Below are 15,626 nucleotides of genomic sequence, written 5' to 3' on the forward strand. Positions count from 1 at the left end.
GCCATCTTGGCCTGTTTATTTAGAAGATGCATTTAAACAACAAGCTCTAGGTCATTATTTTCATTCTCAAAATTATTTTCTATTTCCCTCCCATTTCAGCTTTTAGTCTTTATATTATCTGTAATTTGGAAACAATGGCAGTGAGTTTCATTTTCAGAAGCACCCAGTCTTAACAAGAAAAAGATTCACGAAGTATTAATTTTACTATGCACACACAGAAACAGGTGATAGGATTCGCTTTGATCTCCCCAAGCAGTCACTCCCATTTCATACCCTTTCCACAATCTTGTTGGTAATATCAAACATCAATCATAGTCCCAATAGGATGTTATCTTCCACTTACATGTACTTTTCCCTACCCAGATAGCACGTATCACGAGAAACAAGTACTGAAACTTACTCAACTTTCTTAATCTCCAAACCTGAAGGAATTGTGTGCAAAAGATCTTGTGTTTGACAGTGCCTTTGTTTCTGCTTAATAACTTGGTCATTAAGTAGCCAGTTCACACAATTTTTAATACATACAAAAATATCTTACCTATTTGAGCCTTAAAAATATAGCATATTATTTTGAGAGCTCAATTTGTTTCTTCCAGTCACCTCTCCTATTAGGTTAATGTCAAAGAGTTTATATGATAGAAAAACCATACAAAACAGTTTATATACTTTGCTATTTCCAATGTGTTTATATCTTTCTACAAACACCTTGTCTTGGAATTCCTAACAACTCCTATAGTTTCTGACATATAATACCACATACAAAGATTCACTGAATTCAGTGGGTAACAACCTTGAGCTAGCATACTGTAATTAAAGAAAAAAGGTCCAATGCAAAACATTTTAATAGGCTGTCAAATATACAGTTATTAGAATTATCTAAATATCACTTATAAAAAAATTGGTGTATCACATTAGATGATTCTACAAAATAAAAACACAAATCACACATTGACAATGACCCCTGCAGTCCAAGAACACCCCCCCATCAATAGCACAAATTACAATTAAAAACAAAATGACATTAGACATTAAACAGAAGTAACTAAATACATTCATTCATCAAGTACAAGAAATTTAGCACTGCTGCTTAAAGTCACTAATATCACAATTTTAGGTGCGATTTCACATGCTTTCAAAAACTTCCAGTACAGTCCCCATAGTAAAGTGTCATTGTGCACGCCATGTTTGTTTTCTGTCGGTGCATTATACATCATAGTTAAGACCATTTCACCTCAAAATTAACTTATCTTGTAAGTGAACACCAGGCCAAAATTTAACCCCAAAGATGACAAAATTAAAAAAAAAATGAGAACCTTATTTTTGAAGATAGATATGAACTTGTTTCATTGTATGAGTACTATTTCCTAGCAGAGAATACAAAAATACTTAAATAGTAACAAGAAAAACAAAAGACGGTGCTCAAACCTTCCTAAAATATTAACAAGCATTTTATACTGCAATCATTCTAGTTAAAAAGTAATTTTGTATTTGTAGCCAAATTTAAAGTATCAGTGATTTGAAAATAGAATTGAGGCCTAAAATATTTTTACTAATTGGCAAAACACAATTTTTAAGTTTGCAGCCAATTTACTTGTGAATGTACAATGGAATGTGAAACATCATAGGATGTTTTATACACTTCGGTGGAAGGATAATTAATGTAAGTAAACGTACCTTCAGTAGCAAGAACGTGAAAAATTAAGGCATTTTTTATGCTATTTATGACTACATCAACTTAAGTCAAAAAGAGGCTATGCTTCTACAAAAGATTGTTTCTAACACTCCATCATCCTCACTCAATACTTAGGATTTACCTTTAATCCTGAAATGCAGTTAAGTCCTCAATCTCACTTTACCTAGAAAGGCTGCTGGAAATGGCAGTCTTGTCTGCTCAGCATTGTGTGCTGGGGCTGGGGTGGGGTGAAGAGTGCTTGGCTTGGCTCGTGGTAGACATCCAAACGAAGAAGTCTAGACTCCAAGGCAACACACTTGTCTTCCTCCCAAAGCATTTCTAAGCAATTTCTACCTGTCAGATAAGCAATTCTTAAAAAGAAATGGACACTTCCTGGGCTATTTAAAACATGACAGGATACTGAAACTACTAGAAAATCAAAGTTGAAGGCACTGGTTAAGGTAGATAATCACAAAACACTGTAAACAATTCATAAAGCAAATCAAGTTTTAAATGCTAGCCTCTAAAAGAAAACAGTACTGAAACAATGGAAGTGACTTAACAGTGGACACAATTTCTGCCATTTCACTTCTGTCATTGGTCTACAGTTTTCATTTTTCCTTACAATATCCTAAGCCCTTAAAAAATCAGTTAAAAAGAATTGCAACTAAAATAATTATGAATTCATTTTTTCCCAAACATCATAAATTTGGTAGGATTTATATGCAAGATGTGAAGAATGTATTTTGGAAATCATAAAGTACTAAATTATACTAATCAAAATTTGGAAAAAGTTTTACTCATTTAATAATCTAGAGCAAACTATAGTGTAAAAGAGTTATAAGAACAATCTTTCCAGACACAGAACAGAGAATCAAAAGTACTGAATGGAATTACCACAAGCTCCATGACAGAGCCATTTAATATATACATTCTCATAACTGTTTCTTGAAAAATTATTTAAATAAAATATTTCATATTTACCACCAAGTTTAATTTACTTAAATCTATGCAACTTCCATCCATATTAAAATATCAGTTACTGTAAATATTTATTATAAAACTATTTTACAATCTAAATTTTCATTTGAGAAATGTATTCACATCCACAGTTTCTTAAAAGTTCTTTTTTGAGTGCACGCCACAAAAAAATACACTAAAATCATGTTTCTTGGGGGTGAGGGAGGGAGGATTAATAACCCTATTATCCAAACTATATCCTTATTTTGTTTTTTTAAACAATGTTCAAATATCCTTGGTGAATAGTGATCACTTATCCCCACAGTGATAAATTTAACATAATCTTCAAACAGGACTACATAATAAAATAAGTCACATACAGACTAATAAACAAATAATCTGTTACATGTAAGCTTACTTATAAAGTAACATAAAATGGGCATTGAAAAGCAGTGATAAAAAATGTAAACAAAAAGAATTAAAGGTTAATCCCTTCCCTGAAAAACAAAACATAAAAGTACTTCTTTATTATAACAAAACATGATCTATTAAAAAGACAAGACAGTGATTTTACAGAACTGTATTTCCAGAGATTAGGTGAAGAGAATTGGGAACTGATTTACTGAGTTAAAATTTTCATAGAATCTGATGAAATTTTATTAAATTTGTTGTACATAGGATGATTACCACCCCATGAAAACAGCTCAAAATTCCACAGTATTTATTGCATGAAGTTCAGACTTTCTGGACCACTAGCCAACTAATGACAACAACAACAACAAAAGTCCATAGTGTAAGAAAAAGGAAAACTAAAAATTTCTAATTATTCATTCCCATAAACCAAAAACCAAAAAATTTAGTTAATACCCACTCAGTAAAGAAAAAACCAAGCCTCTATGGAAAACACTTTACAGTGGTTTCAAATAAAACATTATAAGATAGATATAAAATGTGCAGTTATTCCAGTTTAATAGTTTTGCTAAACACAGAACTCAGAGCATTTACTTCGTGTTTTCCTTGCACTCGGGTACTTGCAAACTGCCTTCAGAAAAGGCTAGGTAAGACAAATTTCTTGAGCATCACCAAATATGGCACTTAGATTCCAAACTTTAATGTAATTAAGAAATAAAGAAAAAAGTAACAATGTATAACTATCTTAATTTCAAATTTTAATGTTTTCATTGACAATTAATTTGAAAACAATAGTGGGTGCGAAACAAGTCTTTATAAATCAAACTTTTCCAGGAAAAATAGCATCATCCTTTGCCCTGCCAGAAATTAAAATTATAATTCTTGTGCAGACTAGAACATAAAACTTTTACTGAAGAGTGAAACAGAAGCATTGATATGCACCAAAGCCTATGTTATGCATTAATTGCTACATAGTACTTCTGACAATTTGCCCAACAGTATGTTGCCTTTTGTTGTTTGAGTTCTAAGAAACACTATTTTTAACAACATACATTTATATTATTGCTTAACTGATAGGAACATAGAAATACATGCATTCTGATAGGACACAGTTTAAAAATACTTAAATAACAAAAAAGCTTCAACCACCCACAGCTGACATCTCAGTTTAAGAAAAACGTGTTACACTATTTATATTATTTTTCACAATGTAGTAAATAGTTCCAATTTTGCCAGTAAATAAATGGGCTTACAAGAAAAATACATTGTTGCTTGCAAATAATTTCTCTTTTCTCCTGACCCTGAAAAAAATAATCAGGGCCCTGACTTTCAGGATTTTTGTTGTTGCTGTTGTTGTTGTCCATTTCAATAAGATTTTTCATGAAGTCTAACATTTTGAAATATGTGCAGAAATTGAAATAAAAGGAAAACTTGCTTTGGAATGCAACAATTCTAAATCATTTTACTAAGAAGCACCTTTTGATATGCTGGTCTGAACTTTTAATATAAAACACTATTTCTGAAATAGAATTTTCTCCAGTTTTAGTAGCAATAAACAGCCAATACTAAGGATGTTAGCCTGTGCTTTGTAGATATTCGCAGGTGTTCTGATGTCGGAATAGTTTAGATATGGCTCACTGTCAAGGTTGGGTGGACAGAGATTTCATGATAAAATTGGCTACAGAAAGCTAAATAAACTCATAATGACTGAACAATGATTTCCATTTTGCTTGAGCCAAACAGATGTTGTTTAAACCATGTACCACCACATTCCCTATTTAATATTCCTGTTTCTTTATTCTTCATAGTTTTCTAATGAACGTATTAGTATTCCTGAGTAAGATTATAAAAAAGTTAACCTTTCTACCAAAAGTATAAAGACAAATAAAATGTCGACTCACAATACAAATTTTTACATAGCATCACAGGTGCAGAGATAATGACTGCTGTTCTTCATTATGAATGGCCCATCCTTAAAAGATTGAGGCAAAAGATTCAATTGTCTAAAATACTTCGAAGTACAGTAATTAAATGTTTTAGGCCATAAACATATCCCTCATCTATTGTGTTGCTAGGGAACACATGAGCAAAATCTATCATTCGCACTTCTACTTCTGAAATCTCTTGGCAACCAGTGGGAAGGTGATAGAAAACTTTCTCTAGTTGGGAAAGTACATTTCCATTTAAATGTTCCTGTGACATGCTTTTCCACCCATTGTCCTGCTCCCTATTTTCAACTTTCAATGAAGTCTGACTGTGATGTCTTTTTGAATACATTTTTCTGTGCCGAGCATAGATCTTGGATAAGCTTTTGCCTACTGAAGACTCTATTTTCCCATTTGCTGTGGAATTTAACATATGAAAGTTATTATTGTACTCCAGTACGTCTGTGTCTGACAGTTGTCCTTTGGATAGTATCTTTTCTGCCAAAGTTCTGTCATTTGATTTTGTTGTAGTAGGTGGCTGAGATGAACCTTCATATACAAACAATAATGAGCTAGCATAGAAGTTAAGCTGTTTCTGGTTTTCAAACCACTGCAGAATCTTCTCGATCTTCTGAATACTGGCGGCAACAGCATCTTTTCTTAAGCAGAATCCATTATGAAAAAACTTGGACACTCCTATGACATGAAATACATTAGGGTTACTTTATAAAATAGCTACTAGGTGGAAAGTAAACTCCCAAGATATAAAATTTCCCAATGATTTCCTCATCTCTCTTAAAGTAACTGAATAGCTGTTTCTAGAATTCTAGTTGGAGAAATTTGGATTACAACTTAATTTTTAGTTAAAACTTAGAGAACATTTAAATGACATTGACATAGTAAAATTTTATTCAGATAAAAACAGACCTAAAAGATAAAAATAAATTTATTACAAACAAGTAGTTTAACTCTTGCTATGTATTCTCAAGAAAAGTGATTTCAAAATTTGCTCCATTTGATAACTGAGAATTGGGGGGGGGGTAAGGGGAATAGTTCATGAGTTTGAATTTAAAGCCTCCCTCTTGCTAAGCTGGTACTCGAATACCTGAGCATTTGCCAATACCCTTTTATCTGAGACTGGGTCTCAACTTCCCACCAAAGTCCATAGCAGAACCTGGTTTCCTCTACTCTGTCATTCCTGAAGTGGCAAAAGCATGCCATTGTGCCCCACTATGGACTAAAGAAAGGATCTTGCAAACTTTTCTACCTAAGATGGTCCTAAACCTTGATCTTGCCCAGGAATCTCAAGTAGGTACGATTACAAGTGTGAACTACCAGTATTTGGCTTAAAATTGACTTTTAAAGGTACTAACCCATAGGATAATTGGGCCTTTTTAAAAACAATGCCTTAAAGTGTTACCATAGATTGGAAATTATAAGTATATACAATTTGATTTCTGCTTTTAAGCACACATATTAATACAAAATGAAAATGTAAAAGGTGTCGATGATGTCATGGCTTTGAGTGAACTGGAAACTAAGAATTATGACTGACTTAATTTTGGGAATATAAATTTTATTTTTCAAGAAAAACATTTTATATATAGGTCAGGCAGCATGGCTGATTTCTATAATCCCAGTTTAGGAGGTAGAGATCAGGAGGATTTGGGTTTGAGGCCAGAATAGGCAAAAATTCAGAGAGATCTCATTTCAACCACTGAAACAATGGTCATAGTGTATTACCTATCACTCCAGTTGCAAATAGGAGCCTCTAAGTCCAGGATGGCCCTTGGAAAAAACATGAAGCTCCATTTAAAAGTAATTAATTCAAAAAGGACTAGAGATAGCAGTGTGCTTGCCTAGCAAGCACAATGCTCAGAGTCCAAACACCAGTACCAATTTAAAGAAATGTTTATTACAAATTATAACATTATTTTAAAGGAGCATTAAAACTGAAGTAACTTTGGCATTAATTTCGTAATACCTACCATCTTTTATAGTTTCTTTTGTTAAGCTTCTTCCATAGTGCTGGTTTTGTGTCTCATAGCTATCAGAATGAACATGATAAACCTGTTGAAAAGAAGTAGTATGATTAAAGGACTAATACTCTGATCACATTGTTTTTAACTTAACAGAGCAAAGTGTCTAATATGGCTACTATTTATATAACTCATCATTATAAATTTAAAAAAATCATAGATCAATACATACAAAACTAGTTTAACATCTACTACTGATAAAAAGTCCCATAACATAGGAAAAGATGATTATTTCCAATATGATAAAATTATCTATCTCAAACCAGAAAAAGTTAGCTTTCAATTTAAGGGGGAAGGTAAAGAAATGTTTCTTTTAAAATAATAATAAAAAAAAGCTCTCATATCACAGTATTATAAAATCACCAGTATTATAAAATACTATTTTGAAAGTATCAGCAAATACAAACACATATCAAGAGGACTAGGCATGGTGGTTTTACATTGTAATCCTAGCTACTCAGGAGGCTGAATTACAGGAGACTGCAGCTGGAGGACAACTCAGACAAAAAGTTAGCAAGATATCATTCTTATCTAAGAAGCTGGACATTGTGGCTCACACCTGTAATCCTAGCTACTCAAGTAGTGATGAGGAGAATTCTGGTCCAAAGCCACTGTAGAAAAACTGAAAGACTGTCTCTGAAAAGAAAGTGAAGTGTAAAAAGCGGGGGTCATGACAGTGTATTGCATTCGGCCTAGAAGCAGGAAACCCAGAGTCCACAATCTAGTAACACAGAGAGATAATCATTTAGAAGATAAATTGTTATTCTTTGTAGGCAGTAGTTGTATGTTGGAAAATCAATTGAAAAATAAATACAAAAAAAACTTGAAATAATGGCTAAATAAAATGAGTAAACACAAAATATTTCAAATAACAAATTAGAATATGTAGGAGATCCTATTTACAAATGCAACAAAAAAAGATGAGGTAGAAATAAAAGCAAGTAAGCACAAGATGTATATAAAGAGCTCTTTAAAACATTCTTAAGATATACACCCATGTTCACTAAGAAGATTCAACATCATAAAAAGATACTAATCCTATTTAAGTTAATCTACAACTAAAATGAGATTAAATGACCACCAACCTTTTTTTAATCAAGTAAACTAATTCTAAAGTTCGCAGCCAGGTGTGGTAGCACATTTCTTTACTATCAACTACTGAGGAAGCCAAGCAAGATAGAATGGCTTGAGATCAGGAGTTTGAGATAAGCCTAGTTAATCTGTCTTTAAAAAAGACAAAGAAAAATGAAAAAGCCCATACAGAAAAATAGAGATAGAAAAATCAAAATAAAAGGGCAAGATTAACCTTATCATAACATGTATTAAAATAAGTTTGAATCAAATATGATAGACAACTTAGTATGGGATAGGATTTTAAGTCAGTAGAAAAAGAGGACTAAATATTGTTAATTAGTAATAAATTCCAAATGCACAAAATGAAACAAAAGCCCTTCTACTGAAAACATGGAAGAATTCTAATAATCAGAGAAGGTATTTCTAAACTTAAGACATTTCTACCCCATTTGGAATTCTTTGTGCATACAGAAATTAAAATACATACAAGGAAAAGGTAAGTAAAATATATGTAACATATGCTTATACTTTATGGGAAAAAACAAAGGATCAGAAGCATTCCTAGAAATCAAGTTGGGCCTCAAACTTACTGGGAACACACTTAAATGTACCAAGCAAAAATGTCTCCAGATACTGGCAAATGTCTCCATAGGGGAAAAACAAAACAAAACAACAACAAAAACTGCCCCTGCTTGAAAATCACTGCTCTATAGAAGGCAAACTGCCAATATTTACCCAAGTTATAAATGTGGATGTGCAAAGCAATTCTCAAGAATTTATACCAAGAATGTGCTAGCACACTGGTAGAACGAAACAGATCTATAGTTACTCACTGCAACATGACTCATACTAGTAAAAGACAACCAAAAGTTTCATTTCAAACTCTTTACTACACTGAAGAAGTTCAATAAAACCACTTTCTTCTGCATACACACAACACCTAATTCAAAAGGATGATTTCTCAGCTGTGTGTGTGGTAGCACACACAGCCTGTGATGCCCGCACTTGGGAGGCTGAGAAGGCTCATCAGGAAGGTCCCCCTCAAAAGAAATTCTGAATGCAATGATAAACATTACATTCAGCCATAGGAGCACCTCTTTAAAAATGCACATTCTCTGTTCTACATGAAAATGTTTAAAAAGGATTCTAGGACTGGGGAGGTTTGTTCAGTGAGAGAGATATATGTTCAGTGAGCATATAATATATGCTCAATGTGAACAAGGCCCAGAGTTTCATGGCCCGCACAATAAAACCTGATTATCTAAAATAAAAAAAAAAGGATTCTAAAAAACTCACTCTTCTGTTATTCAGTAGTCTTATGATCTGAGTCAAATTAAGTCTCATCCATAGAAATCTGAACCTCACATACACACCAAAAAATTAAACCTTTCTAGTACAACACTTACTAAATTCTCTTTGCCCCTGTTAATTTCTCCTTTACTAACAGTAAAATGGAAAAAAAATCTTGAGTTTCTCCAACCTCTACTTACTATTAGTTCTTATCTAGTAGCAAAGGTATTTATAAAACAAATATTATAGTCCTACCCTGAAAACACGTATGTGTATAGTTAAAATAAAGCCTCTTATTATTTTTTTAATGGCTGGGAGACATGCTAAGGAGAACAGAATGAGCAAAAGCAAACTCCAAGTCTTTCCGTTGATAAATCTGAAGTGTTACTATCTCACAGTGTCATAAAGAAAGGGAATAAAGGGCCGGGAGTTTAGCCTAGTGGTAGATTGCTTGTCTAGCATGCACAAAGAGCTGGGTTCGATTCCTTGGTATCACATGCATAGCAAAAAGCCAGAAATGGTGCTGTGGCTAGAGTGGTAGAGAGCTCTAGCCTTGAGAAAGCACAAGGACAGTGCCCAGGTCCTGAGTTCAAGACACAGGACTGGCAAAAAAAAAAAGAAAAAAGAAAGGGAATTAAAGATTTTTGGACAGTATGATCAACAGACAAAAAAGAATTATCATTCCCTTTAATCAGGAATCAGTGATTGGGAAAGATAATTTATGTGTATTTCAAAAGAGCTAGAAGAAAATATTTTGGACATTCTCACCACAAATAGTAAATGCTTGAAGACATAAATTATTTCTGATGTGATAAAAACATAACAATGTATATACATCTACTGAAATATTACAGGTACCCTATGCATGCAAAAATTTTAGGTGTCTGTTAAAAATATTTAAAAATGTCAATGTGAAGAACTGTGAGCAAACAAGACAATTTTTTAAACCACAAAGTCTGAAACAAGAGAAAAGTTAAAAGTGCATAAATGTTTCTTCTAATATTTATTTTGAACTTTAGCTTAAACTTCTTTACAATAAAATATCCAGTTGCTGTCTTGGAGTTCAGTTTATTCATCACTATGTACTAGGAACAAGACACTAACCATTTATCAGAGACAAAAGGGAAAAGTTCTTGCCCACACAAAGCTTACATAGTCAGAATTTATAAAACCCTATTATCTTCTCATGTATTAGCATCATGACATCTAAAATTTTCAAAGAAAATTATTATATTAATAATCACTCTTACCCTCATGCCAAGCACCAAGAACCCAATCTCTTCCATTAATGGGTACTTGCTGACCTGCTGCTGAATCTTCTCAGATGAGGCAAAAGGATCATAGCTTTTTCGCCCTATCTTCACATCCATTATACACGGATTAGTAAATTTATGGGTCACATCTTCCAGTTTCAGGTATAAGTCTATAAGAAAAGAAAAATACTAAGTAATGACAGGCAGACATATCACTACTCAAATATCACAAAGGCAAACAAAATGAGGAAATCCTACAAAAGAAAAATTTAAAAACCCTGAACAATTATTATTGTACCTTAAAAAAGGATGGACCAACAAATGTGTAACAAGCACAAATATCACACACAAATTCCTAGAAAGTGAATAATATTCAACCATAAGCAAAAGGTATGAAGTAGATTTCCACAGGTGTTAAAGAAGGTGTGTGTGGGGGGAGGGGTGGATGCCTGTGGCTCACACCTGTAATTCTACTCAGGAAGCTGAGATCTGAAGATCGAGGTTCAAAGCCAACCTGTGCATGAAAGTCCATGAGATTCTTATCTTTGATTTAACCACAAGAAAACCCAAAGTGGTGCTGTGGCTCAACATGGTTGAGAGCACTAGCCTTGAGCTGAATAGCTCAGGGACAGTGCCCAGGCCCAGAATTCAAGCCTCACAGCTGACAAAAAAATAAAATACATGAAAGAAGAAGCAGGGGGGCAAGGGAATGGAGAGGAGGGCGAGCAAATGCATTAATATTTAATATACATTATATTAAAAATGAGTGATGTAACTTGTATATAGGCATGGGGGAAAGCTAAGGAAGGGGTGAAAATGTCTAAGCAGCATCGTACTCATAACTTGACTTATGAAACTAACATCTCTGTACAACTCCTGAAAAATAACCATTAAAAAGAAAAAGGCAATGAAGTCACGTACTGGTGGCTCACATCTATAACCCTAGCTACTCGAAAGGCTGACGTGGATAATCTTGGTCTAAGGACAGCCCAAGCAGAAAATTTCACCAGACTCACCATAAAAAGCAGGCAAGAAGGAAGACTAAAGTGGCAGGGCATCGGTTAAGTAAACATGAGGCCCTGAGTTCACAGACCCCCAATAATACAAAAAGTAGATGACATTATTTCAAAATTTCAGAATGTTTATTTACCTTTTAAATAAAAATTATGCCATCTATGCCTTAGCACAATATCTTAGAACTTTGAAATGTTTATTCTTCATTTAAAATTAGTAACTCTTAAGTTCTTCCTATAACAGAAGGATTAAGAAAGAATCAATTAATCTACAGGATACTAGTTTTACGGGGTTCTAAGGTAAATCAAAGGTCTTGCTTTTTAGAACACTGACATTACCCAAAGTTGGTTCAGTAGGAAGATGCAGGCAACTTAAATGGAAATTCAAGTATAATATTATAAAAATCCTAGTCACTGAAAGCAAGGATCGAGGACCAATGGGGGAAAAAGGAAAGGCATTCTCTTCCCCCTTCCAAGGCAAAATAATCTTTAAATTTTGAAAAAGATGATTCAGTTTTTAGTAATGAATACAGCAATAAACATTTAAAATAAAAATCTTCTCAAAGACAGAAAAGATTTTATATTTCTAACTATACACAACAAGCAAGGCTAGAGAAGATGTATATTACCTCTAAAGGGTACCAGGAATATGAGAAGCATTAGGTTCTAATGTCCCTTTTTCCTTGTTACTGTTCACTAAGGCTAGCATATTATCTAATTACAACAAAGAAATTTGTATTGAACCAAGTGAGGACAACTCAGAGCTTAATGTTTTTACAGTTCTCTGATTAAGCACACATCTCTTCTAAAGGGAAAGAGATAGAGATCAATTTTATCCCTTAAAGGCCAGTGGAAGGAAGGTTGTGACTACGTAGAAGTGAAGAATAAACTGCAGCCCAGAAAGCAGAACCAATATAGAAGAAAGAGCCTGCAATTGAGAGGAAAGTTCTTCAACAGCTTAAAAGAAAACACAAGATCTGGACACAGGCATAACACTGCAAGTAGTGAAAGGCAATGACCAAGAAGCCGGAGCCTACCTACACTTGTGTATTCTTTTTTTTTCTTTTTTAAGCTCTTTCCAAATTTAGTACATCTCAAATGCAACTCTTCATAACATGGTTCTTTCATGTGATGCCATTCTCAAAGGGCCTAGAGTGGGAAGGGAAGAAAATTGGGAAGATGTGGGCAAGGTTTTTAGCACTCAATACAGAGTGGCTACCATTACAGGTCATGAGATTTCCCCTGGATATTTGAGCTCAGTGTCTTCTTAGCATCTTGGACTTATTCTCCTGAGACTTCCAGCCACACTGTTTCTGACGCCAGTGGGATACAGTCAGCTCTTCTCCTCTTGGAAAAGCATCCCCAGTCTATACACTTCTCCTCTTGGAAAAGCACCCCCAGTCTGTATACTCATGTATTGGAAAAGATAATCACCATGGGGACCAACTGGGAAAGGAAGAAGCAAAGACAATTCCCTCCAGATCCTCTGCTGCCATCCGAGCGGCCCATTGCTACGGCTGAAGAACATTAGCAACAAGACATAAAACCAAACGTCAGAAACATCTAAAGACTCTTAACACCGTATATTCTTAGCGCTCAAAAGCTTAGCATTAATTTGGAGTCAAAAAATTCCAAATTCTTTTTTTTTTTTTTTTGCCAGTCCGGGGCTTGAGCTCAGGGCCTGAGCACCGTCCTTGAACTTTCTCAAGGCTAGAGCTCTACCACTTGAGCCTCAGCACCACTTCTGGCTTTTTTCTACGAATGTGGTACTGAGGAATTGAACCCGGGTCTGCATGCATGCACTCTGCCACGAGGCCAAACTCCCAGCCAAAATTCCAAATTCTTACTGAGATTGTAAAGCTGTGTGTGACACCGTAAAATTACTGGGAAATCCGGCCTCAATTGCACAACATGAGGTTATTTTCAATGTGTCCATTAGGTAGTGACCTGTTTATAAGTTCAAGACAAAAGTTTACAAGTAGGTTTTATATGTGTGAATATAAAAACAGTATTTCTTTCTCCCGCCTTTGATAAAGGAGGAAGATACAAGAAGAGTAAAATAAATGTTTGCTGAATAGTGAGTGTTTGCCTTTCCCATTTCTACCACCCAGTGGAACTTTGGACTTGGCTTTCCTATACTAAACAGTAATTTCTTCAGTAAATACATTTATTTCAACTGATTAATATGTTTTTCTTCAATTTAATTTTCAAATAACTGCTAGCCTATTTACTATTAGTCTTCAAAAATAAAGCTCTAACTTAAGGTCTACTTGGGTTGGGTATTTTCTTTTAGTTCTTTGGCTGCATTTTAAGTAACAATGAAAAAAAATTATATATCATGGACCATAACGTTTAAAACAATATTTGACTAAACAGAATATCAGTATGTATTATGTTTATCCAACTCACAGATCCTCAGAGTGGATCCCTTTGAAACTGTCATACTTTGGAATCTTGCCCTTTGGTCACAGTCACTGAAGGATGATTGGTCACCTGGTAGTACAAGCTTGTTTGGTCTTACCAATTTGGAATGAGGATGCAGAAACAACCTGTTGATTGCCAACCAACCATGTATATCTAAGTCACTAACATGTGCCACAATATGTAAATTCCTTGATATCAATTAAGTGATTCTTTTGATGTGGATAGCTCAAGAAACAGGACAGGAGGGGTTAAGAAAACATGAAAGGACTAGAGTGTGGCCCAAGTGCAAGAGCTCCAGCCTAGTAAGCATCAAGCCCTGAGTTCAAATTCTAGTACTGCCAAAGGGGGTAAGGAGCCCTGAATCAGTGGCTCAACCTGCAAACCTGGCAATTCAGAAGTCTGAGATCTAAGGATCAAAGTTTGAGGTCAGTCAGGACAGAGAAGTATATAAGATTCTAACTCCAGTTAACGTGCAAAATACTAAATTATAGGTGTGGCTCAAGTAATGAGTGCTAGCCACGAACAGAAAAAGATGTGTAAGAGTGCAAGGTCCTTGAGTTCAAGCCTATTACTGATACATACATACGTACATACATACATACACACACACACACACACACACACACACACACACAGAAAATACGCAGAGAGAGATCCAACCCTCATGCATTAACATTTGGTTTTGGGTTCTGGGGCCACCTTGGGCTCAGGTGCTTTGTCTTTGACTTTTTCTTTCTTTCTTTTCTTTTCTTTTTTGACAGTCTTGGGGCTTGAACTCAGGCTTGGGCACTGTCCTTGACACTTTTTGCTTAAGGCTAGCACTCTCCCACTTGAGCCACAGTGCCACTTCCAGCTTTTTCTGTGTATGTGGAACCAAGGAATTGAACCCAGGGCTTTTTGTGTGCAAGCGAGCACTCTATCCTAGGCTATGCTCCCAGACCAAGTCTTTGATATTTCTGTAGCTTTACCACAAATTCTCTTGTTTAATCAAGTCCACATTTATTTCTACAACTTACCATTAAAGAACAACTGCTTCAGTAACAGACAATAAATTCAGATCTCAACTTAATCATATATTAGTATGTGGCCTAGGAAGCAATTCTCTACACCTCTATTATATGTATAATAGAGATAGGACAGAATCCACCATTAGGTGTAATGAAGAATAGATGAAATATTATACTGCAAAGTGTGAATATGTAGTCTACAAATAGAAGTTACAATGTACTCCTACTTCATCCAAAATAAAAGTGCATACACTTAATATAATTGAGGTGAGAGATCTGTTCTGAGATAGAGGTAAACAAAACAAACATAAATATGGTTTGAGTCACTTTTGAAGGCTAGAAATAGCATTTTATGTAGCATGATACATGATATATATTATATTTACTGAATATTTACTCACTTTATTTGTAAATATATATAAATATAAAAATGCACAAAGTACTAAATGTTAAAATCTGCTAACCAATTAGCAACACCAATGGATCTTTACTGAACTTTAATGCTCAGCATAAATTTAAAAAAAAAGACTCACTGGAAATATACCCTTCTCTTTCCAG

The 15,626-nt window shown here is 34.4% G+C and overlaps 1 protein-coding gene across 1 annotated transcript in view; it reads right to left on the reverse strand.

Annotated features, from left to right (window-relative positions):
* Nucleotides 1-824: 824 nt before the first annotated feature.
* Nucleotides 825-15,626, reverse strand: part of Ipmk (inositol polyphosphate multikinase) — a 34,821-nt gene continuing 20,019 nt past the window's right edge. Inside the window, exons 4-6 of the mRNA XM_090346359.1 lie at nucleotides 10,622-10,794; nucleotides 6,957-7,038; nucleotides 825-5,664 (exon numbers count right to left, since the gene is read on the reverse strand). Coding sequence (XP_090202485.1) covers nucleotides 5,039-5,664; nucleotides 6,957-7,038; nucleotides 10,622-10,794 — 881 coding nt within the window. The 3' untranslated portion in view covers nucleotides 825-5,038. The remainder of the gene's footprint in view (nucleotides 5,665-6,956; nucleotides 7,039-10,621; nucleotides 10,795-15,626) is intronic.

Source organism: Megascapheus bottae, chromosome 15 (assembly GCF_031878675.1).
Source record: "Megascapheus bottae isolate mThoBot1 chromosome 15, mThoBot2.hap1, whole genome shotgun sequence".
Lineage (NCBI taxonomy): Eukaryota > Metazoa > Chordata > Mammalia > Rodentia > Geomyidae > Megascapheus > Megascapheus bottae.